Source organism: Aulostomus chinensis, chromosome 7 (genome assembly GCF_037954235.1).
Source record: "Aulostomus chinensis isolate RoL2024-O1b breed Wild chromosome 7, RoL_Achi_v1.0, whole genome shotgun sequence".
Lineage (NCBI taxonomy): Eukaryota > Metazoa > Chordata > Actinopteri > Syngnathiformes > Aulostomidae > Aulostomus > Aulostomus chinensis.
In genome coordinates, this window is record NC_141326.1 from 13,497,501 (window position 1) to 13,522,782 (window position 25,282).

General features: G+C 42.0%; 1 protein-coding gene across 1 annotated transcript in view; it reads left to right on the forward strand.

The window, feature by feature from the left end:
* spon1b (spondin 1b) overlaps nt 1–25,282 on the forward strand; it is a 93,189-nt gene that overhangs the window by 2,656 nt on the left and 65,251 nt on the right. Inside the window, exon 3 of the mRNA XM_086208555.1 lies at nt 19,039–19,172. Coding sequence (XP_086064681.1) covers nt 19,039–19,172 — 134 coding nt within the window. The remainder of the gene's footprint in view (nt 1–19,038; nt 19,173–25,282) is intronic.

Sequence of the window (25,282 nt, forward strand, 5' to 3'; positions counted from 1 at the left end):
GCGCTGATTACAACCAGACTCTTACCAAACAGAGCAGGAGGCTACTTCTTATCTTGCCAGCAGCTTTAAGAGACAAAACTGTCCCTGAATATGATCCACTCTCTTTTTTTTAAATCCTCATCTTTGTTGGAAAGTTCAACTGTGTGTAGGTCATATGTGACGTCCAGCATGAAGTAAAGAAACTTTAGACCGTGCATCTATTAGCTATGTGCCTTTACACTGTCCCGGGATCATCTTTGTGGGACAGATCCTTGTTGCACAAACTTTTCCTGGAGCCCTTCTCACCTCGTGGATGAAATTTATGTCATCGTCACAGTTACACACATGAACACTGTACCTTACAATCTTTGTCTAAGGCGACACTAAGAAGTAAAACATAGGCTGAAGAAAAAGTGCTCAGGAGCAGCCAACTCACATCCCATGGAGTCATGGGACATGTAGGTCCGCAATGTTTTTGTTTTTTGTTTTTTTAGACCTACATTATCACTACGAATAGGTAAAGATTCGGTTTACTACAACAACATAGCGGGTATATCCTGCCACTGGGCATCATCTCAGTTGGAATTCTCTGCCCCCTCCGCTTTTTTGGTGCTGCTGTTTATAAAGTCTCCTTCAGTACCGAGTGAGTCCGAGCTAATTAGGTACTAGCAACCTTCATGCTGTCTGCAGGAAGTTTTGCTGAAGATTCAAGATCGTAAAATAGGACTTGGAATTGCCAGTGACCATCATGACTGGATTACAGAAACACAAACGAGCCAGAGAATAACCACAGTAATGTCCCGTGTCTTGATGTTGGTCTTGCATGGAGCAATGTTAGTGGCCCAGCCTAACTTCAGGTAGGTGTATCTGATGTGGACCAACTATGTACGTGAAGAAGATCCTCAGAGTCTTGTGATTTCACACCAGAGGCCCTCTGTAATGTTACAGCAAATTCAACATTTCAAAAGAATATACAAGCAAATCAACAGCATTTTGAAGATGCCTCATGCAAAAATATTAGGTATACATTTTTTTCTTCTTCTTGGTGGCTTAAGAGGATCTGTCGATGTCAAAGACAAGTGACAGATCCTCTCAGAGACATGAGTGTTACTTATGATTGGACAGAGGAAACAAGTTTTATTTATTTGTACATATTTAGGCCTGAAGAGCCCATCTGGTGCCAGCAGAAACATAGAAACCTCCCGGCAAAGCAAGCTTTGTGAGCACACAAAAAACACCATTCACCTCCTTCCTGGGGGAAGGACTGTTATCATTTAAAAACTAGAGAGAAGTTTTACTTTCAAATCATGAAAGTGGGGAAGAAAAAAGATTGGATGAGATTTGTCTTTTGGGGGAATGGGGCCTGCCAATCATTCTTCCTACTTAGGGAGATGTTTTAATTTATTAGACAGCTTCTTACTGAGTAATAGTGATTTAGGGATAAAGATCACATGTGTGATGGATTTTGGTTAATTTGTTATCTCAAAGCTCTTCCACACCAAGGAGAGACATGAGAGTGGGAAACAGAGATGGAGTGAAATAGACAGAGACAAGTGTAAAACTTGGTTCAAACCCGGGAGTTGAGGAACAGTTGGAGAACTGTTGGCTGGGTGGTGAATGAATGCAGGATTTTGGGGGTAATCCAGATGGAGGGCTAGTGAGCAGGAGAGGCAGGCAGGGGGCATGAGCAGTCAAGGCGATATGGAAAAGTTGCAGGGGAACCTTGATTCCTAGACACAGATAGGTAGTGCAGACAAGATAAGGGAAAAGGGAAAACTTCAAAAGTTACTGAGTGGCAGACATCATCAATAAAATAGGGGCTAGCAGACCATCTGGGAATGAGTGGCAAAGAAACCTGCAGAGTTGATTGGTGTCGGTGGAGACCAGGTGAGCAGATTGCAATCAGGAGAGAGAAGGCAGCAGAAGAAAGAGTAAAGGAAGGAAGAGTAAACCATGCTCATTCCCCTGAAGAAGTACAACACACCTAGGCAGGCGAGGAAGAGACATGAGGGAAAACATCATCAGGCTTTTCAGTGTGGTGGAGGTAAGGGGTAGTCGACCCACCCTGGTCTCAAACCCAGGTCTACAGGGTACCAAACATGCTCACAGACCGCAACCTCAAAGAGCCAGGCTCATTGGCGTGGCAGCAGAGTGCGTATTTAACCAAAGTAATGGCGATCCATCACACATCCCTCAGGCATCCCTCGCTCATCCTCAACTGCACTTCTCCAATTTGCAGGATGCCCCACATACTAGTGCTTCTCTGGGGTCCTTCACACAGGGGTCAACCTATCCTGGTGGGCCCTCATATGTCTCATACACCGGGAGGGCCTCAAATGACCTCAGGGCCAATCATCGCACCTCTGACAGAGGTGCAGAATTGCATGATTCATAAATGTGCAAGGTCTTGGGGGGTAAGCCGAACGTTCTGTCCTGGTTATGTGCGGGTAGAGAGGTGCAGAGTGGAGGACGGTGGCATGTGCAGATTTCTAGATACAACAGCACAGCCAAAGGTTGGCTTGGACCAAAGGTAGCACCGGTTCTTCCTCCTCTATGCAGGAAAGAGGTGGCTGATACCTCAGGCCAGAAAGGTGGACACACTCGTGGCAGAATTCTTGAGGGGACTGTGAGCGTACTTGTTTCAAAGTAATTGGTGTCTCCAGGTTTGTCAAGCTGTGACACTGACAAATGAGGAAGTGAGTGGGTCAACAAAGACCAGGCAGCCCTTCACTGATGGTAATGACCAGAGGAGCCGTGGCACCCAAAGCTTTGCAAAAGGTTTTTCATACCATGGAGAAGAACTGTAGATTCCAGTCTGAAATAAAGGTAAATAAAGCCAGAACACAAGACACAAGGTGGTTTGCGGTTTCAGATACACAGGGAGACTTGGGAACGGAAACAAAATGGACGGCTTTTGAAAACTTGTCTAGCACAGTGACTTAATTGCTGTCTGAAGGGGGAAGGCTGGTTGAAAAGTCCACTGCTATTGGGACCAGGAGAGTTAGATAGAAACCAGTAGATGGACATGGCAAGAATTCAGCCACTTGCTGTTGTGGTTGTACAAGAGTCTCCATAGTCAGACCAAACGAGGACAGGCTCATTAGCTTCATCCAGTGTGTACACTGTTAGTTCCTTCAGTAGGGGTGAAGAGTTTCGAAAACAGTGCAAGGGTGCAATGTTTGGTCCATGAGGTAGTCATCCAACCCACCAATACTTTGCCTGTTGAATTCTGGATGAGGTGAGCAGTTGCTTGAGGTGATAAAACAGTAAATATTCAACCATGGTAGATGAGATATTGGGGGAGGTGAGGGTTTTCCACTCGTCTGATGTCTTTGATGAAGCTGCAATAACAGTCTGCAAATCCTAAGGTTTTCTTGATGTAGGAATAGGTCAGTCAGCCCCTGCAGAATTATGAAGCCCTGAAAAACCCCAGTGGAAACACAAATCTGGTACTTTTCAGCCTCAGCAAATATCAACTTCAACAAACAACAAAGCACCAATCTGACATCTTCTTTGTGTTCCACCACATTATCATCGAATCCCCAAAAAATGTTATGGTTTAGCATGTCGTGCGGAATGCTCAGAACATGCCGGGGCATGATGAATCCCAATGGCATCACAGAGTATTCAAAATGGCTGAAGTCTGTATTAAATGCTGTCTTCCATTCATCTGCTTCCCTAATGTGAACCAGATGATGGGCATTATGCAGCTCAAGCTTGGAGAACACAATTGCATCCTTGAGAGGAACAAAAGTCAGAGGACTGTTCAGTGCACTGAGAAGCCCATGTGGCCTTAAGTTTAGCCATAGGCCAAAGAACAAGTGGATTACAATGATAAATATTTAAAACATTATTTTATACATCATAGTTGGTAGTGTAGTCATGAGAGAGGCAGTACGATGTTTCTCAAACCAGCTGCCGGAGATGTTTTCTACCTCAGAGTATGACCAGATTACGTCTGAAGTGAGAGGAAAGTTGCATTTTTTTGGAAATCAGCTGGATAGTCACACCCTTAATGTACACAGATGTCATAGTTTAAAGAGTTAAACATCCTCAGTCACTCCACTTTATTTCATTTGATCTCTCTACGTTGTAAATGCCACAAACTCAGCAGAGTCTTGAGTGAGTGTGAGACCAGATACCAGGGCAGTGGGAGCTTCGACAGCATTAAGGTTGACAATCAGGTTTTGCAATCTGTTAAATGCATTTTGGCAAATCCATCACCCAAATTATTTTTTCCTTTGTAATTGACATTTGTAATTCACACTTTTATGGCCTTTGGAGAGGTGCCAAAATTGTAAAAGTGTGTCAAGACAATTTGAAATATGTGAGTGTCTTTTATGATGCTCAGTTAAAACTGGATCCATGTTAGGTGAGTAGCAGGGGTAGAAAGTGCAGCGTGCGGTGTAGAGCAATCACACTAGTCAAGCAAACTGGACTTTTGAGGACAAACATATATTTGGATATGATAAAGATCAGTGCGTCCTATTTCACACAGAAAACCATTAAGTTTTAGAATGATTCATTTTAGTATGCTGTCCTTTATGTCCCAGTTATTTTAATGGGATCATAAGAGGATGTGCAGCATGACAGCAAATTTAGCTTTTTATCTAAATGACCTCAATCTATCAAACAGCTTCTTTTCTATCTGAGCGGTTTACATAACAATAGTTGTGTAAAAGGAAGTTCATACAAGAGTTTTTATTTTATTTTCTGAATGTTAATTATGCAGCCATAGTTTTGCATTGTCATGATTGTAATTGTGCAGTGGAAGAGGAGCCAAATGAACACAGTTGTGGTTCCCTGGCTGGCCGTTCTCTCTGCTCGCTCTCTGCTACTTCAGTTGTTTCTGGCATCTGTCCTGGAATGTGCCCGCCTGCTGTTTCACTAAAACACCACAAGCGCCAGTCAACTGCTCATTGTTTTCCTCTTAATCAATAATCTGCTTTGTCCCCATTACTACCAATTCTTGTCGGAATGTATGTATATACATACACATACACACATATATACATATACATATATACATATACACATATACACACACACACACACACACACACACACACACACACACACACACATATATATATATATCTATATATATATATATATATATATATATGATGTGTATTTGCACCGAATGGTCGTGTGTGTGAATATGTGTAGGTCTGCCTGTGTGTTTTTCCCAGCCCTTCTTGCATTAGTGTGGGACGTGGGTCATATTTATCTAGGGCAGCAACGTGTTATAGCTCAGGGAGACAAACAGAACTTGTTTGGATAAGGGGAGAGATGAGCAGACAGGAGATATTATCTTCCTTTTATTTTTTTTTGTACAGATTATCAAGGCTTCTGAGTTTAGCTGGGGATAAACAAACCAAATGAGTTTAAAGTGTCACAACCAAGTCAGAAGTTTTAGATAAAGGCATTTATGTAAGGATGTGTGCAGGGTTGAAATGATGGTGACTTGATATTAAGTATAATCACAATCAAATGTAACCTGTAAATAATTGTTGCCGTTCATTAGTCCTCCACCCTTCCCTTTTTATGACGAAGAGGTCACAAGGACAACTTGATGCTCTTTTGTTCAAGTACCTTGAGTCAAGCCAGAGAATTTAGACTCAATTCAAATGCTTCAGATTTATATAAGTATTTTTTTTCTCTTTACCAATGATAGCTTCTTCAGAATATGATGCTTGAGGGTAGTGAGGCCAGTCCAGCTACCTTTGTCTCTTTATCATTCACTGGTACTTCAAGTGTCTCAGTCGTCACAGGAAGGTGACAAATCATTTGACAGAATTGTGAACCAGCCTAAGAAATGTACAGAAACCTTGACTTTTAAAGTCAAACAAATTCTTCTATTGATAAATCAACAAGCTACTTAACCACTTTTCTTATATCCAAGATAAATAGTGGCTTTAAAAAATGAGGTGAGAGACGGTGGGCAAAACTATTTCCCTCGTGCATGACTGATTCCTTTAGCGGATATTGATCAGTGAGAAATTGTGCACATAAACTTCGCAGTATACAGTATAACACCATGCGCTAGGGCTGCACGTTTTACCTTTAAAAAAAAAAATCACAATCTTGATTCATGCATGTAGGTGATCTCATTTCTAAATCAGGAAGATTCACTCTCTCCTGCTCGTCCATGCTGTAACATCTCAGTGCTTTCAGGGGTTACCATTTCAGAACAATCTCAGTTGCAGTATCAATCACAAGTAAGCAACGTAAAGTGAAACAAGCGGCTAATTTGACTTTCATGTATTCACCTCAATCAATATTCTCTCATTTCTCTCCCTCATTCGAAACGCTCTGCAGCCGGTCCCTGTTGCTATAGTAATCCGATATGACACATGTTGAAAAAAAGGGGAGGTGGCAGTCAGACACAATCTATTGCAATTTGGAGACAGAAGTCGTGAACTGAAGTACAAAAAAAAAAAAAAAAAAAAGAGCAGCACTGTGAAATTGATGTGCTCGTACCGAAAAGAGGAACTTCTTTGGTTTTAAATCCAATAATGATGTACCACAGTCGTAATTTGCAAGCCGTGCTTTGGCATCATGGCAGCACTGCAATGTAACAAGTCCAATCTCAATAACCACCTGAAACGTCAACATATAATGTAATAAGAGTTAGCGGTGAAGGTTAAGCATCAGGACAGTACAAATTTCCAACCAGACCACACGAAACTTAATAACAGAAAAACAAGTTCCCAGAGTCACAAGAAGATTAAAAAATGCCATTATGGAGACAATGGAGGGGGCAGAGTTTTCACCAGCGTACTGCTGCGTCGCATGTGTTTGAAAGAGAGATTCTCGCTCCAGCACAATGGAGCTTTCTGCTGTGGTCTGAAATAAAACTTTTGCAGCTCTTATAGGTGCAGTTAAACCAACATGTCAACTTTTTGGGGAATACAGTATTTTTCCATACCCCCCCCCCCCCCCAAACCAGACAGGAAGATAGATAACCTAAGAGCTTAGCCCCACAGAGGGCTGATAACCGCTAGTTAGCTTAGCACAGTGGAGTAGAGGATGGACGGGTTACAATACTTCTCTTAAAAGTTATACAATACACTTCTTTTCAAAACGGTCCTTGTGTGCATTTATATAAATAGCGTTGTACACAGCATTTGTGATAGCAATTTTAAATAATGAGATGTAATTTTGAAAGTGTTGTAGATACGCAGATGGCTCTGCCGTTCTTGCTGGGCGTAGCGATACGGCATGGCTTTTATAGTAAAAATATACTCTTCCCTGAAATGTTTTCTAGTTTTGAAAGAGTACTTTGTTTCAAACCTTTTTACTTTTAAAGAAAGTTTAATTTATCATATCAAACCAATCGAATAGACAAACGGTTATTAAAATGATAGCTCATTGTAGCCTCATTGAAGGAACTGGCTCTGAAAATAAACTCAGTTTGGAGAATATGTGGATCGGGATTTTGACACTGGAACTAGTGAGCTCCGAAACTTCAAACAGCTGTCATTTAAACGTGTGGCTTGACATTTCTTTCAGGGGAAAGTAGAAAAGTTGTTTGTTTTCATTCATTCGGGTGTACTCAGGTCAGTAAACTGAACTTAAGTTGACGGTATTATTCTGGTTCATCAGCAGATCAGGTAAAAACAGTAGGGATGCAAGGATGGACTGACCAGGGATCAGAATTGGCTGGGTTTTTTTCAGTGGCCTGGACTGACCGGTAACTGGCTGCACCTGCTGACGCACCCCTTTGCCAGAAATACTGGCACTTCTATTTCTGACGGACTGCATAATCTGCACAGAGCACACTGGGCCTGACAGGAAACCTCCACATGAATGGCATAGTATATCTGGGGAATTTTCAAAATAAAACACTGTGCACAGGCTCCCCATCACAAAAATAGATCTGAAAAGACAACTGTATAAATATGTACTCTATATGAATGGGATAGGAACACCCAAAAAAAATAAAATAATACATTTTATTTATAAGGCGCCTTTCAAGGCACTCAAGGCCGCCGTACAACAGTTTTAAAAACAATAAAACATGCGCAATTTAAAAGAACAACAACACAAGTCTCTAGCAGAGCACAGAAGAGGGCATTCAGCCATACGCCTGTCTAAAAAGGTGAGTTATGAGATGTTTTTTGAAGGTATCAACAAAATAAATAAATAAAGAGACAATGACCAAATCAGCAGAATCTGAGCAAGTTAAGAAAGCCGGCAGGCAGCTGAAAATTGCAGCTCTTGGGAGGGTGCTGCAGCTGGGACGCGACGCGGAGGTGTCCGATGGAAATACAGGGTCAAGCTCTCAATTTGAAAAACATGTAAGGCCAAAATATTCCTTAGGGGAGCCACAACGGCAACTTCTCCAACACCAAACCTAATCAAACACTTCAAACTCCATCACCCAGTTGAGCTGCCCAGTTTGAGGAAGCTAACAAAGGTAAAGGGGCGAAGGCTGGTAGGCAGGAGCTAACCTGCTGCCTCTCCTGTCCTTCATTTGCTGCTGCGTCCACCGCTTTTGTTCCATAAGTAAAAGTATTCAGACACACTGGATATACAGCAACTCATTTTCAGTAGAATTTTATTTGTACCTCTTCCCATTAGGAGAGCACTTAATGTTTTTCCTGTCTTGTTAAAGTGTGAAAAATGCAGTAACCTAGTGAAGTTTGGGGGAAAAAACGTGAGAGAACTATTTTCTGTGATATTAAAAATACAACTTTCTTCTGAAGAAAACTTTTTTTGTGTTTATATATTCTGTCAAGTGTCGTTCTTTTCTAGACAGAAAATTAAAAAAAAAATTGGTATTGGCAGGTCACACTGGCAAAAAAAAATCAGAATCGCCCAAGAAAAATGCAATCGCTGTATCTCCCAAAAAATCAGATTTGAGGTCAAATACGTAAAGCTCAGTGCGTGTAAATGCCTCGCCATTGTCATGGAAGGCATTTTTCTTCAGTGCATTGCATCTCTATGTCGAGAAGTGTGATTTAATCTGCCCTGGAGTATGCTCTTTAGTCAAGGTGACAGACTTGTCCGTTGTCTGAGCTTTTCACAGCCCTGATAACAGAGATTGATCGCACAAGGAAATCTGAAAAGAAAACGTGAAAAAATGTCTGACGCAAAGAAGGACAGGGGAGGAAAAAAATCTGAGCTTTGTTAATATGTGGACGGACGACAATTCATTTAATTGTGTCTGTGTGAACACGGAAAATAAACAAGCTCACTACTTTGACAAGCTTTTAGCTTTTAATGTCTCGTAAGTTGACCTTCACATCTCCAAATGTGTACATTACTGTAAAAATCCCGTGAGCTTTGGTGTCGTCTGTACTCCAAACAGAAGCATTGAACTGTACACTTCATCTTCTCTTTATGGTATGAACGCCACAACCCACAGAACTGGCTCATTTTACTAGGAAATAAACCTACGCACCCATATAGCTGTTTGGATATGCGACGGCGCTGCTTCGGTCGGGTGGCTCAGACACAAAGTGTAACATGATTCAGTATTGGTTATTGCTGCAAAATCTCAGAGGTATTTTGCATTAATGGAGCGCTTTGGATTGACAGAAAGCTCAAGGCAAAATGTCAGCGCCTCCTAGGTTTTCATGGAGACAAGAGAACTTTGTTACTTCATAAATAAGCTCATCCTCAAGTGTTGACGTGACATCTCAACCTCTCTGTGTCTGCGTGTTTTCTTCCTCCAGGTGGTTTCATCTCAGCTCTCAAGTCCCAAAAGTTTTAACTGTATTCACTCCTTTGTAATTGCTTTGCATTTAATTACAGACCTGAAATGTACACTGATCACATAAACACAAACAGACGCACACACATAAACACACTTTCACACTAATATCACTCTTATTATCAGTTTTCTCCAGGGATCCTTGGTGTCTGTTCCAGCCTTTGCTTTGTCTTCCTCCTGCTCTGTGTCTTTGTGTGTATGTGTGTGTGTGTGTGTGAGTGTGTGTGTGTGTGTGTTTGAACAGGTCTCTGCGTTTGCTTGTGCAGGCACTCTGAAGCATCTGTGTTTACCGTCTCAACAGAGAGCGAGAGGGTGTGGGGGGGGGGGTCGAGATAGACAAACCGTGGACACACACAGACATGCCAGCTTCTGCAGTGAAAACAAACGCGTTGTTGCCAGTTGTCCCACACCTCCTCTCTTTGTGTCTGTTTCCCACACACACACTGCACAATCAAGCACACACACTTACAAATGATAGAACAATACAATATGAAACCTCAATTTACCATTGTGTGTGTGTGTGTGTGTGTGTGATCAAGTCAGATGATTTGAACTCAAGTCAGGCTTGGAACACTAAACCCATGACCTTGAATTCATCATAGAAATATAAAAAAGACTGACATGTTCATTTTGACTTGAGCACAAATGACTTAATGTCTTTGGAATTGAGCCTGATGACTACAAGGAGTTCACACGGCTGAGGAGTCCGTCCTGCACCAGCAGCGTCAAAACAAGCAAACTATTATTTCTGGTTGCAGAAATGATGGAGAGACTACAAATACTTCTCTCTATGTTGTTGTTTTTTAAATAATTTATTTCCGCATATAAATATATGAAAGAGAATGCAAATTAAAAGAAAGCTTGAATATTGTGCGGGAGAGGTTAGAAGCCCAAAACAGCTTGTGAAGTTATTTTCCTCAATTTAAATGTTCATACTTCAATGAAAGCAAAAGCAAAAAGAAAACAAAGATTGTCCATCTATCCATATTCTATACCACTTATCCATCAAGGGTTGCTTGGGAGAAGGGGGGGTGAGCCTATCCCAGCTGATCCTAGCCATTGGGCGAGAGGCTGGACCAGTTGCCAGTCTGTTGTAGGGCCATCAGGAGCAAGAAGGGGCTCAGTATCTTGGTCAAGGATTCTTTGACAAAGTGTAGGAGTGAGGATCGAACCAGCAACCCTTCGATTCTAAGTAATAATCAAGAATTGACAGAAATGTCCGATTTACATGGATGTTGTGAAAAAGGTGCAAAATATTACAATGGAATCAAATTGTTCCTTATTAGAGTCCTTTTCAGGTAAATTTTGAATAATGATAACTGGGATGTTGACCGTAATGATGAATGTAATTTGTTCTACAGTGATGGTTCCATGTATTACATTGAATATTTATCAAGGGAAGTTTGACAGTATTGAGGATTAAAGTTGTATGTGGTTGCCATTTTCAGGTGGAGGTATAGAGTCAATTGGTTCATTGGGTTCGTCGCATCTTTTAAACACAACATGCATGTGTATTGGGCCCCTCCTTTCAGATTCAACACCAGAAGTGTCCATTTCCTGCATTTGACAATACACCCCCAGCCTGCTCTAGAATCACCTGCAACCTCACTGCAAGCCAGCAAATGTTAAACGTTGACTAAGGACAAGCTTACCGCTGGTCATCACAAGCTAAATGCTACCTTGGACAAGCTGGTTTACCTAAGCTGAATACTGGCAAGGACAAGCTAACCACCGCCTAGGGTAAGCTAACCACTAGCTAGGACAAGCTAACCACCAGTAAGCACAAGCTAACCACAGGCTAGTACAAGCTAACTACCAGCAGGGACAAGCTTAATGCCAGCTTGGACAAGCTAACCACTTGTGTTTGGCATCGACCTGTCCAGCAGAAAACAGGTCAACTGCATGTTCATCCCCGGTCCTTGTTTAGTGCTCAAAAGCGAGTAAAAGCCAAACCGAGATTCATTCTGGTCAGGGAATGAGCTTTCACGGGTTTCCGTTTCACCTCAGCAAGACTGTATTTCCTTTTCGTCGCCTCTCCGTGTGCATCTGCCATTTTCTCAGGACTGAATTTCATCTCGTCGCTGTGTTAAATCCCTGTCCAACCTCACCCAACCCTAACCCAAACATCCTGACAAGAAGAACAACCGCCACACATGTTGAGAGGTCCATAAGTGATGATTAAACCAGATTAATTTTGTATTAGCCTATATTCTATTAAGGAAAGTGTAGCAGACTCCGACTTAAAAATACATGTTTACAAATGAAATTATAGGATTTTGGCCAGTTTTGTGACATTTGTACTGTGACTGGAAACTAGAAATGGGAATCGAAGCCAGTATTGAATGGGCCCTGCATGGGGATTATAAATAAAGTGTTTCAGGATTCAGACACATGTCGCTAATAATATGTTGATCAGATGAGATTTTACAACCAGGCATAAATTGATCTCTGCTGCTGTAGCTCTCCGGCTCTGGAGATTAAATGTGCAATTGTAGGATTTCCTTGACTTTCCTTTTCCAAGCTTTCCCATAATTTTCCCTTGTAGGAAAGAAAATGTGTTTTTCTTAGTCCAGACAGGAGCTATCTATTCAGCTAATTATCCTTTTGGTACATTTTTCCCATGTTTTCCCTGTTCCTAGATGTCTATTTGGTCTATTCTTGGAGTCTTCTTCTTTCATGACTCCTTGCTCTTTTTGTGTCCTTGATGCTTTCATGTCCCGTCCTTCAGCTTTCTAGCCTTTTAGCTATTTGTTTGTGCCTGCTTTTGACTGACAGAACTTCAGTCTTAGTGCCACAAAATCAAGCCAAGGGTGCATAAGGAGGTGTGGGCAAGTCAACACAGAGATACAGGGAGATGTCTTTATATGTATGTGTGCATCACAATGTGTATCTGAAGGGAAAGAAAAGCTCCCTGTGACTTTCTTACTCTTCTCAATGTCCTGCGAGTACATTTGGACTGGGTGTTAGGTCAAGAGCTGAGGCGCGGCAGATGGAGAATACTAACAATAAGGTCACAGGCTGTGTGTGTGTGTGTGTGTGTGTGTGTGTGTGTGTGTGTGTGTGCGTGCGTGCGTGCGTGCGTGCGTGCGTGTGTGTGTGTGTGTGTGTGTGTGTTTAGTCTTTAAAATGTCTGACAAGGTCCAACTACCAGAGGGACTTGGCTGGACGCATCTTGAATGTTTAAGACTGTTTTTCTTTTTTCATACAAAGCTTCACTTTGGGACTTGGAGAATTGTTCTCTTATCCACAACTTCGCCTTTGGCTGCTGGTGGCTTCTGTGCATGAATGGAATAAAATGCAATGAGATCAAATCAGAAATGATCAACCATAGGCAACATCTAAAGGGAATTTTCAAATGTATTAAGGAGTGGTCACGTGAAGTGGTCACCCATTGTTAGGGTCAACGTGTCCTCCATGCAGAGAGCCAACAGCAGCTCAGCTCAGCACTGCACTACTGAGGACGGGGTACTGCAGGAGTAAAGTGTATTTAGTCCACCTAAATAAACAAGCTGATAACAAAAGGCACGTAAATAGCACGCCATTTCTTGTTATGGTGTGCTGTCAAAACACAATGTCCTTTCCGTGAGCCATTTAACACAGTTTTGTCCAATTACTCTAGCGAGACATTGGGGTAGGACTGTAGTGATAACAAGTAACTTAACTAACTAGAGATGCAGCGATTGCATTTTTCCTCAACAGTTACGATTTCTGACTTTTTTTGTTCGCATAACTTGCTAGTACGTTTTTTTTTGTGTGTGCAGATTTTCAGTCTAAGAACTACACTTGACAGAATACAAAAACACAAAAATCAACTTTTCTTCAATGGAAACTTATTTTCATAAAACAGAAATTATTACTCTCACAGTTTTCCCACAAGTTGGACTAAGTTACTGGATCTTTTCTTATTTTAACAACCTTAAAAGATAAATAAAAAAGTAAAGTGAACCTACTGGAAAGAGGAACAAATACAATTCTTCTGAAGTTCTGAAAATGAGTTGTTGTGTGTCCAGCTGTGTCTGAATACCTTTTACGTATGGTAAAGTTACTTATACTTACTAAGATACTTATGGTCCTCCACGCAGCAGCAATTAACAGCTGCCAGCAGCTTTGTTAACTTCCTTAGTGTCTGCTGATTTGGTCATTGTTTCTTGATTGATGTGTGTCTGTCACATTCATGTGAAGTACGTGTTTATTTGTGTCCTTTTCTGGTCTGCTTTTGTTGTTGGAAGCCTGGTGTTTTATTTTGAAAACTGACCAAATATACAATGCCATTCATGTGGAGATTTCTCAGTCTGCTATGTGCAGATCGACACACTCTCCAGGTCGTCCTCAGACGAGCCCTCCATTGTCTCTTCCAGTCATTCCGGTTTTCCATATATTTGGCCAGCTCATTGATGCTTTGCGCTCCTGTGACTTTCTTGAGTGTATCCACATATGTTAATGTTGGATGGCCACATGGCCGCGCCTGTGTGTCGGTTCCCGCAGTACCAATTTACCGGCCGGAAGTTCTTGATGTCTTTGACATCACTCACCCTTGGTATTCCCTCGCTCACAGTCTTGTTGGAAACATGTTCAGTCTTGCTGATGTTAAGTACTGTATGCAACATCCTGGTGTAGCACCTGTCTAGAGACTTCTGCAGGGTTGTTTTCAGGGTCCAGTTTTCACTGCCACATAGGAGAACAGACTCTCCTGTTGCATGGATGAAGCTGAGTTTTATTTTGTCTGGGGAGGTGGGTGTTCCTTACCCTGGCCATGCCGTTCACAGCTCTCCATGCAAATGCTTTCCTCACTTTAAGATCTTGTTCAGTTGAGTTGACCCATGAGCCCAGGTTCTTGAAGTCCTTGACCTCCTTCAGGGCAGTACCTCTTGTTGTTGTGAGAAGTGGATGTTCCGACGGGATGTTATAGGTGATAACCTCGGTTTTCTTGGCATTTAGCCAACCTTGGCACACTCTGACTCCACTCTGCTCAGGAGCTCTTGTGCTTCTTCCACGTGGTCAGAGAGCAGGCAGATGTCATCTGGATAGTCCAGGTCTGTCAGGACTACTTTGGGGAATCGGATCGACCTCCTTGGTGTTAGGGTGAGGCCAAGATCCTGCTCTTGTCAACCGATGGCCTTCCTGAACGCATAGTCCAGGATTATGATGAAGAGGAAGGGGGCCAGGGTGTCCCCTTGCATTACCCCGGCCAGGACGTCAAACTCCTCACTGATGCCAGTTGGGGTCACCACCCTGGCCTTTGTGTTTGCATACAGGTCTCGACTGCCCAGAGTAAGTTGGGAGAGACACCGTAGGCCTTAAGGATCTTTATCATCATGCCTCTGTAGATCAAGTCAAATGCCTTTTGGAAATCGATGAAGCACAACACAGCAGTCAGGTTGTTCCTCTTCACCTCCTCCATTATTCCCCTTAGATGGTAGTTGTCCCTTCTGGAAAACCATTTTGGTTCTCCCGCAGATGTGGATTGATGGCATGCCAACACCGTCTGTCAAAAATAGTCTTACCTCTATTTCCTGCAAAGTGTTGCAACTGCAAGAGACTGGTTACAAATCGGAAAGACATGACACTGACTGGCCTGTCACCAGTCAAGGCTGGTCACACTATCTGTGCATCCCAAGAGCTAATGCATAGTGTCAAGTGTAACGTCTGTAAAATGACATTGAGGAGGTGAAAGGAATGAAAACAACTCCTTCAAAATTCCACCAGTGGCCTCTCTGAACAACCGAGTGACGGTGATGAGAGTGATGTGTTTGTGTGTGTGTGCCCGCGTGTGCATGTGTGTGCATGTAGATGTGCATGCATATACAAACACATAAGCGGCATGTTCACGACGTAAAGGGAGATGGGGATCTTACGACAAACACTCATTGAATCATGAGTTTGACTTACTGGGAGCTGATCCTGACTCAGCAGGAGTCCACTTGAACCACTTGCTTTGGGTTACACCCAGATCATCTTCATTAAATTATATCAATAAATGATCAACACATGTACATGAGAGAAGTATTTCTACCCCTAACTTCCAGCAACAAGTACAGGCCTGGGAGATGAACAGAACAGACAGGCAGCGATGCAGCCAAGAGACCACACGTCTGTCACCTCGTTAAATTGCCAACCCAGATCTCTGAGTTGGGAGGAACAGCCAAAATCAAGTTATATTTTGACAGCCGCGTGATTATTAACACCTTTTTACTGCATTTAGCTCCTCACATGCTAGAGCAGCATTTCAGAGATGAGATATGGCTGCAGTTAGTTTGGGTCTGAATGTCGCTGCCCACCTCAGTGGAGGAGGTATCATAGCCAAGGCCAAAGACAGGGACATTGACCTTGAGCGGCTGGTGTGGATGGTCAACCAGCATCGCATTTCCTAACTTGACATCAATGTGAAAAATACTGGCAGCTTTCATATGATCCAGAGTGTTGAATGCGTCAAATGGAGAGCTCTGTACTGCCTCTCTGCTGTAAAGTCCTGAAGACTCCTGTCTAGATGCTCGAACTCTAGGAAAACATGTCCCCTATCAGTGAAACGGTGGCTCCGTTCGATGAGCTTGAATTTTTCTGGGTTGAGCATTCTGAGTTTCTGCAGAATATCAAACTGGAGAGCCAAGAAATGATCGTACATTAGCTCGAGACTCTGACTTTATCTTTTGTAGATGTTTGCTGTCACTGGAACTGTTGTTCAAAGTTTTTGTCTTACCTCACTTTTGGCCTGTTCAGTGCTGCCTTATTGATTTTTAATCATCTTGACAGCACCGTCTTCTCGCTGTCCATGCGTTTGCACTTGGCCACCATTCCAAAGGTGCCCTCCCCCCAGGATAGAATGCACCTGGTAGCTGCAGCGGAGCCAGTCTCCTGGGACCACTGGTCACCACTCACAGTGTAATAAGATGAGACTCTAATATGTTTGGTGCTGAGAAGACAAACGTAGAGTCACAATGTTAGCGTTGCTCCGCTTTTTCTATTTAATGTGTTTATCAAGGAATTACTTCACTAGTCAATGCACTTTTACTAAATGCACATTGATGTTTTATTAAATTACAGTCAAAGGTTTTAAAGGTGTTAAAGTTGTTCTCTTGAAAATAAATCAGGGAAGTTATCTATCATCTTTGTGTTGGATATTTTTCCAGGCGTTTCTGTAGCAAAAACAAAGGTTTGTGATGAAGTGTTGAGGTTCCCACAGGAATGTTCAGATATGCAAAAAAAAAAGCTGCTTTTTACAATCCTATTTGCATATGTTTGAATATCCAATAAAACTGAGAGATATTCCTGTATATTATGTTACAAGTGATGGTACATAATAGGAGTGTGGATGTGGAAATGCGGTTATTGCTGTTCTGGCCTGACTGAAGGCTCCTGCTTCCTGTCTGTCAGTCACTCAGTGGTGCAGATAAAAATGCAACGGGCCTGTTTGCTAACAAAATCCGGAAGAAAGGAGTGACAATATGTCCTCTGGATCAGTAAGTGATCCATTTGTCCTTCTTTTGTCTGGGACATAAATCTGTGTTAGATTTCCTTGAATAGATTTTTTGGGAGGGGGGGGGGGGTCCATTTTGTTCCAGACATATTAATGCGTTCATTGTGTGCTTATTGAGAAAAAGTTATTCAGGAAAAACACCCATAAAACTACAAGACAACGGCGACATTAAAAACTCTGGAGTATTTTATGTTCGCCCGCGGATTATTGACTCTGATCTGATTGGATTGGATTGATCCACACTAACCATTCAGAGAGAAAAGGGAAATGCAGAGTCGGTTGATGGAAGAGTCTCAAAAAGCAATGAATGCAGTCATTTTGCCCAGTTAATTTACAGACGTATTGTTTATGTTTCAATTTCAAATGCCTTCGTCCTAGCAAGCTAGTTTGAAACAAGATTTAAGTACTTAAAGTGAAATGTTACTGAGTGAGTTGTGTGAGTCGGTCTCTCAGGTAAAGGACTCTGTCCAGTCTTCTAGGTGAGTGGACAGCCTCTTAGAGTAAAGTTTGATTATTGTCAAAATTGTTGTAATTTACATCACTGATCGAAGCTTTTAACGTGACTCGCGAGCTTATTTAATACTCCTGAGTCCAGCGACACAGGAGAAGAGATGACGATAGAGTAATGACAAAACAAGGAGGAGGTTCTATACAGAAGCAGGAGGCATTAAGTAACCTAACAGAAGGGCTCGTAAGTCCTGTAAATGTGCATTATCGAGCACAAAGCCAGCACTAAGAGAATCATGATAAGCACTGAGTAAGAGTAGAGAAACCTGGTGAGCCGTGGTGCCGACGTGCAGTCATAGCACCGTGTTAGCGCCTCTGATTATTTTTGTAGCTGTCATGAGTGTCATATACTCGGCTTTGTTTACTTTCACTCACACATCGCAGCCTTGGACCTTTGACACGCAGTATAGAGATCCAAGTTATTACTGTTATTACTATCCAGTATTTTCCACAGACTCTTTATCTGTTAAATCGCTTGCATTAACCGGTTAAAAATTTCAAAGTAAGTGAAATGGTGAACCAGTCAATGTAGACATCCCTCATGACGACCTCGCCTCTTCAATAAAGTATCCCCATTAACCAACCATTAGATAAATGTGGATGGAGGAGCTCATATTCTCAACAAGCTTGGCATTTGCAGTGTAAACCTCTCTGCAGCTGCTCCCATAACACAGTACATAAAAGTTTGGCTTCATTTGCTCTCTGATCACCAATGAACTTTATGCATCGATGACATTTTTATAAGGAAGAAAAGTGCATAATAAAACCAAGCGGCTGCTACCATTGGGGAGGGGAAAATAGAAGCTTGCATTTTTTTTTTTTGGTTCAAAATATGAGTTTCGTTTATTTTGGTAACAAGGTTAGTTATCATTTGGAGAAAAGAAGACTTATCATTAATGTTTCATTTGAAAGTATAATTTCAACCACATTTGCAGTCATCGCTGTTGTTTTGCCTTGCAACTAGTTAGTTAAGATAAAGATCAAACAGCAGAACTAAAGTTGCCGCGTGTTGACAAACTTGCAGCTTCGACGTGTGCGAAGTGAAGCACAAATATCAAGAATAATGTTCCCTGTGTGTCCTGCCATGTTTTGTTTTTTTTTCTGTTTCAATTCGTGAGGAAAATATCCAGGGAGTGCTGCGTTCTCCCAGTTAGGTGGTTCAAGTTTTCACGGTGATATCTGAATTTAGAGGAGCCTTGTCAGTCTGCTGTCCCGACTTGTCTCTATGTTGCGCCTGTCTGCCCGTGACAAGATAAGACCTCTGGTGTGGTGCCACTTCCAGTTGTTTGCTGCCGCTCTGAGATCTGGAGACCAATACTCACTGCTGCTTCATCCTCCTCCGTCCTCTCGTCTCTAGATCATCGATGAGGATGACACGCAGTTCATGACCAACTGTCCCCCTGCGGTGACGGAGAGCACTCCCCGGAGACGCACCAGGATACAGGTGTTCTGGACGGCGCCACCTACTGGGAGCGGTTGTGTCATACTGAAGTAGGTTTTGTTTAATGGTGTCTCAGTTTCCCAGGTGATGTAACATGAGACTGTATCCTTGTTTGTGTCATGTCTGTGAGGTGTCATAACAAAAAGCTCCTGCTGAGACTCGAAGTTTGAAAGAATGTTCATTCAACACAATGAACATTTTGTCTATTTGGTGTCTTTTTTCCAGTTGAACTAAAAATATCACATTAATTCAGGCGCTCCCTCCAGAGTACCACAGGATGATTGCAGTTTTTATTTCTAAAACTGGGCCCCATTTCTCCATCTTTGTGGGTATAAATCAGGATTCTCTTAACCTAAGGTGGGCTTTCCATTTCATGCACTCCTCCTTACTTTACCTGTCGTGTCATTTTTGGAGGCCTGTATAAGATCATTACTTGATCACATAGACCGGTCTGTTAAATTTCCCCCAAACTGCTGTATCTCTTTGCCACATCAGTACATCTACCTAGTTTCACATGATGTTCTTTGATTAATGATATGCTGTCACCTCCATTCACCGAGCCTGTCCTGAATCTGTCTGGAACCCCCACTTGGGAGGAAGCCCACCTCTCACATTGGAAACCTGAGTCCTAAATGATTAACAGGGACTAAAGTGATCAGTCCAGTACTGAGTGAGACTGTTACAACTGGCCTCCACCAAACTATGAAATCTAAATGAGCCGCTGGAATAAAAATGCCTAGGACTTGTTACATACTGAGGAGGTTCCTAACTGTTTCTTAACTTCTAGGCTGAGCCAAGTTTTATTGCCTAATTTGCGACAGAAAGCATGCTCAACAGCGCTATTCAAGTGTCCTGGGTGACAGTCCCGTGTTTGACCCATTCATCAAGTACATGTTGCCACCTGACTTCCCAAACCTGTCGGAAACCTTCAGGACTCCTTAAAATAAAACAACAACTTTTGTTGTAAGGAAGGAGGGATGGACTCATGAGCCCCAAAACACAGCGGTTCTGTTTGTGGGGGATAACATTTCCTCCAACTAATTTAAAGTGGCTGCTCAGGAGAAATAGAATAGGAGATCTACAAATGGAGTGGAAGGTTAATTTTATAAGAGCAGAGTCAGATGATCTAATTACAGAGAGCAGGAGTCTGGTCAGCTTCACTACCAATGCAAACCTACGCTGGCGTGGTTATTGTTGTTTTAACAGGTGGCTGTTACCCACGTAAACTAACGCCAGGTGTTTCTGAAGAGAGCCGTGCTCCAACCAAGAAGTAGATAATGGTTATGGGGGCTGTTAGTGGTTAGGAGCAGGTGTGACTGTAAACCTGCACTGTTATTTTAACAGTTACATGTGACTGGTGAATGGCAGTAATTACTTCAGAAATACTCTGAATCATTGGAAGTTTTACAGAAGGATGTATAAGGCTTGAAGAATATTTAACTTTTGGTGACATGTTTCCTTGTGGAACCACAGGAAGGCGTGAGCTCAGAGGGGTTTTACAAAATGTATTCAGAATTAAAGGTTAAAACGGGCAAGGTAAATCGATCATTATTATCTTCTTTATTTTATTGCTTGGGTGCCTTGTTAGCAGGATAACGTAAAAAGTTGTGGGTAGATTTTGATGAAATTAGGAAGATGGAGCAGGGATCTGGCATTGATGTGGATCCATTGCTCTGCTGCTGACAATGATAGATGAAGTCCCGAGAAGTCCCAACGCATTGTATGTTACTCATTGCCATGTCAAGTAAAGGCTTTTTAATTTTGCACAAATTCAGTCACAATCAATGTGAATCAGTACTGATTTGGGATTTTGAAGTAGACTCTCCAAAAGGCATCTGGATGTGATGAACACAAAAGACCCTGCAGTGCTTCTACTCCTTCATCTTATTGATACAGAAGAAAATTAGTAAGAACGAACCTGTGATTTTGCAAAACAGCTCATAGTTTTTAAAGCAAATAAGTCAACTTTTGTTAAAGTCGACGGCACTTTTGAAAACGTAGTTACAAAGTTATCCTCAACTCCACTTAAAAGAGCAAAATGAATCAAAACATAGGGTCTCACACACACGCGCGCGCGCACACACACGCACACACGGAACAAAAATGTATGACACAATGTAATGGAAAAAAATTGACCCAAAACTGAAAAAAGACACATGACTGGGAGGAAGAATTATAGAATTATAAAAGCAATCCAGAGAATCAGCAGAGGCTTGGAGCTAAAATTACCAAAGCGCGATCGCAGTTTGTCTGTCGCTCTGACAACATCCAGATGTCTAATGTGTTCTGGATGGTTCTTGCTGCTCCACAGTGGGGGTATTTGTCAAAATCTGACTGGAAATCAGTGGATTTTGTGGCTGGTGTCATGATGAATGTACACATGTTTATTTTTTGGAATTAAGTGAATTTTCAGGTAGAGGGAGAAAATGATCTCTACATGTGACAGATTCACCCAACCACAATAACACTAGTTGCCTTGTGTCAGTGATACATGAAGAGTTGACAATAACTCATCGTTGTTGGGAAGTCATAAACCTGTCACAGATGTATGTATGTATCCGTGCATATGTTTTCTGATGTAATTTTTTCTTGAATGTTTATGGTGATGGGTGGCACGCTGGTGCAGTGGTCAGCACTGTCGCCTCACAGCAAGAAGGTTTGGGGTTTGAGTCCCGGCTCCAGCACAGGATCTTTCTGTGTGGAGTCTCCATGTTCTCCCTGTTCCTGTGTGGGTTCTCTCTGGTACTCCAGCTTCCTCCCACAGTCCAAAGACATCAAGAGGGGACGAGGCTGATTGATACTCTAAATTGACTGTAGGTGTGTTCACATTTTATTTTGGTATGTATATAAATGCTCAACTATGACAATGTTAAATATCTTCCAATAAAGTAAGTTATTTGAGAAATTAGTCTTCTACCTTTACATTGTCAACAGGGTATAAAATTAGCACACAATGAACATCGATGTGTTCTACTTTCAGTCCTGCACAAAAATTCACTACAATTTTTGCAAATATCGGAAATCCCCGATTTTTTATTTGAAATTGTATCAGATCAAAAGTCCAAAATCGTTAGTCGGACCCTAACTTACACATACACGTGTCTCTGTGCACATGCGGGTGGAAAATGTATCTCCACTTTTCTGCTCCCTCCCCCTCTCTTTCATTTCCATCGCCTCATCCAACATCCCGAAGGGAATAACCTCCCTAACGTATCCCTCCACCACCCCCGAGTGAGATGCCATAACTTGCCCTCACCTCCGCTCTACACTCACAGCTGTTAATTTTAATTTACCTGCCACTTTCTGGATGACAGATGGCGCTCAGCCATCCCAGTGGTTGCTACTCCAATAAATCTAGCGCTGCGTAAAGCAACATCTGCTATGCAAATTCACCTCGTATTACTGTCACTTTGTTCGCTTGGCGGTGAGATAGAGATCGAGATTTAGCATTGCTTCATCCAGCATGTATGCCGTTCCTCCTCGTTCTCTCTTCTTCTGCTCGCCTCAACTTTTTCTTCTTCGCGATTGTTTTCTTGTTTTTTTCCCTTGGTCTTATTGGCCCAGTCTTCAGAAGCAAATTCTTGTCAGTCAGGGAGGAGATGTGTGTAATATTTCTCTCTATTCTCTCGGGTCCTATGTTGCCATTCAAGGACATCAAACATGTCTCTCAGCTCCATCCGAGGACCACAAATCACAGCTCCTTTATATCCTCCTCACCAGAGCAATCTAATTGGGCCTTTCTCTTGTCAGGCCTCTAGAATTATTTCTTAAATTTGGTGCCAACTCCAACACCTGCTATTTCAAAAATCAATGCAGGAAGAGGGTTGATAAAGCTGTTGGTGACAGCTGTGTTGCTTAAAAACAGGGAGTCATGTTTTAAAAACAGATTAGCCACAGATTTAGATTTTTATTTTACACATTTGTTTCTTAGGAAATGAGTTGGCCAAAAGCCAAATCTGCTCCACCGCTAACAACGTTCAGATTTTGGCTGACTTAAAGTCAGGGAGTTCAGTAAAGTTAATTAGCTATTGTGTATAATTTGAAGCCAAATTTCTTCTAAAATGAAAATTAGCTTTGTTTCAAAAAAGGTTATTTTGTGTAGCAAAATGCTGTCGACGTAGTTCACCATTGTCGGCATCAGCCAAGAGTTTAATGAACTGTTTTTTCTCAGTTCCATTTCTTGTTGTAAACAGCCACATAACTTCATTTTTTTGTCGCAAGTTCAAGATGCGCGTATACAATTCTGTACGATATCTTGGGGAAGAAAAGCCAGAAAAGACAAAACCAAAAAGAATTTAACAGGTTTGGATTTATACATTTTTTAAAAAAACAAATTCTTTAAAAATGCTGGAATGAATCTTTAATGTGTTGACTCGTCCCGGCTAGCAAGTGGTAGGATGGGGGAATGTAGTTACACCTGGTGGGAGGATGATCATGGGGACCTTCACGGATGAAGACATTTGCGGTGGTAACGCTGGTTTACATGGCTACCTCTATTTTTTCATATCTTTGTACCCTACTAACATTTTACAGATACGGCGCCTTATATGATGATATTTGTGCTGGCTGAGTCAAGGTTCGACGTGTTGCATCAATTTGCACTTGAACAGTTTGTACAATTTTCTCAGTCAGGATCCCCTTGTGTGAAAGGGTTAACTCACGATACTCCGTTCTCCGCACAAGTTCCTCCGGTGAAGTATGAGCTGAACACTTGTTAAACATGCTCCTCAGTTTCTTGGCAACCAGAATATGTCAACAGTTAAAAAAAAAAAATCAAACGCCACGTATCCCTGCCCATTTCAGCTCTTACTGCAACTCACGTGAGCTTTGAGATGTAGAGCTTTTCTCCTTGAAGTAGGAGGTGTACTGTCAGACCTGCCCTCCTCCTCCTCCTCCTCAGCTGGTTTGCACCTCAGCCCTCATCATTCATCCCGCCGAGCTGTCGGCCTTGAAACAAGATCCAGCCCTTAGGCGTACTGAACCGCTGGAGTTGACCGCATTTTAAACTTTTCTGACATTTAGTTTCGCTGTCTATATGTTGCTTTCCTTTGTTTGTTTTGGGCGACACACATGTTCAATATGTTTAGTTTACCTGTACTAGCAGTTTGACAAAACTAACTTGCAAGGACCTGAGAGAAATCAGAGACGTCACTTGCACCATGTAAATTGTTTACAACTGAGGGTTCTTATCCCACAATGCACAGCATTTGAAGTCAGTACAAACCAATGTGACACTGTCAACCTCCATAGTACATACAAGCCAGAGTATATATTATATACTTTCTGTGGCTGACAAAATCAGGAGGTGTAGGCTACTCGAGGTGGGGAGGCAGGAAGTCATTATAGTTGAAATCCTGACACTAGTGAGCTTGTCACTGAGCTCTGACCACATCCTGCCTAAATGAACGAAATCCTGCATCCGGTCATCGTTTTAAAGCGAAATCCTCTCATATTGAATTGAAGTCAATGTGAATAATTTCAAGATAACAAAACTCCAAGACCTTCAATGTAGTTAATTTATAAATAACTCAAAGGTTCAGTTTACATCTGTGATAAGAATTTTGTCGGCTGAGAAAGTGGAACCGCTACTGTTATAATCAGTAGCCTATGATCCAGTTAATGCTCAATAATTCATGTATTATTCATTACCTGTTCAAAGACAGAGTACAGAAAGGTAAAGCACATTACCACAAATTAATCTCACTTTTGGGGAGTCAGAGGTTTTTCAAAATGGAGACTTGATGTCAAAAAATAATAGTTGTGTTTGTCCCATAAAAGCAGGATTTGAAACTGGAACACAGACAATATAAGGTCCCTTCTAGACGCACCGAGTGGGTAATTTTTCTTCAGCTCTAACTCTTGCTCCCCCCCCCTGAAAATATGAATATAAATTACAACCATAGAATCAATTGTGGCATATGAAATTATCCCGGTGCTGTGCACTTGTAGGCGGATTGATTACCACTGCGACGCAGAAGGAAAATAAGGAAGAGTTCTAAGATTTTCATAAAAAGACTCGAAACTAAGTTGTGAGCCAGTGGCTTTAGTTTACGTTTTGAGGTGTTGTTTGCTGCGTAATCTTAAAATAACGCTGCCTGCTGTAAACGTTTGCGCGCTGTCCGAGGTGGCAGGCAGCAAAGAGAGAAAAATGTTGAAATAC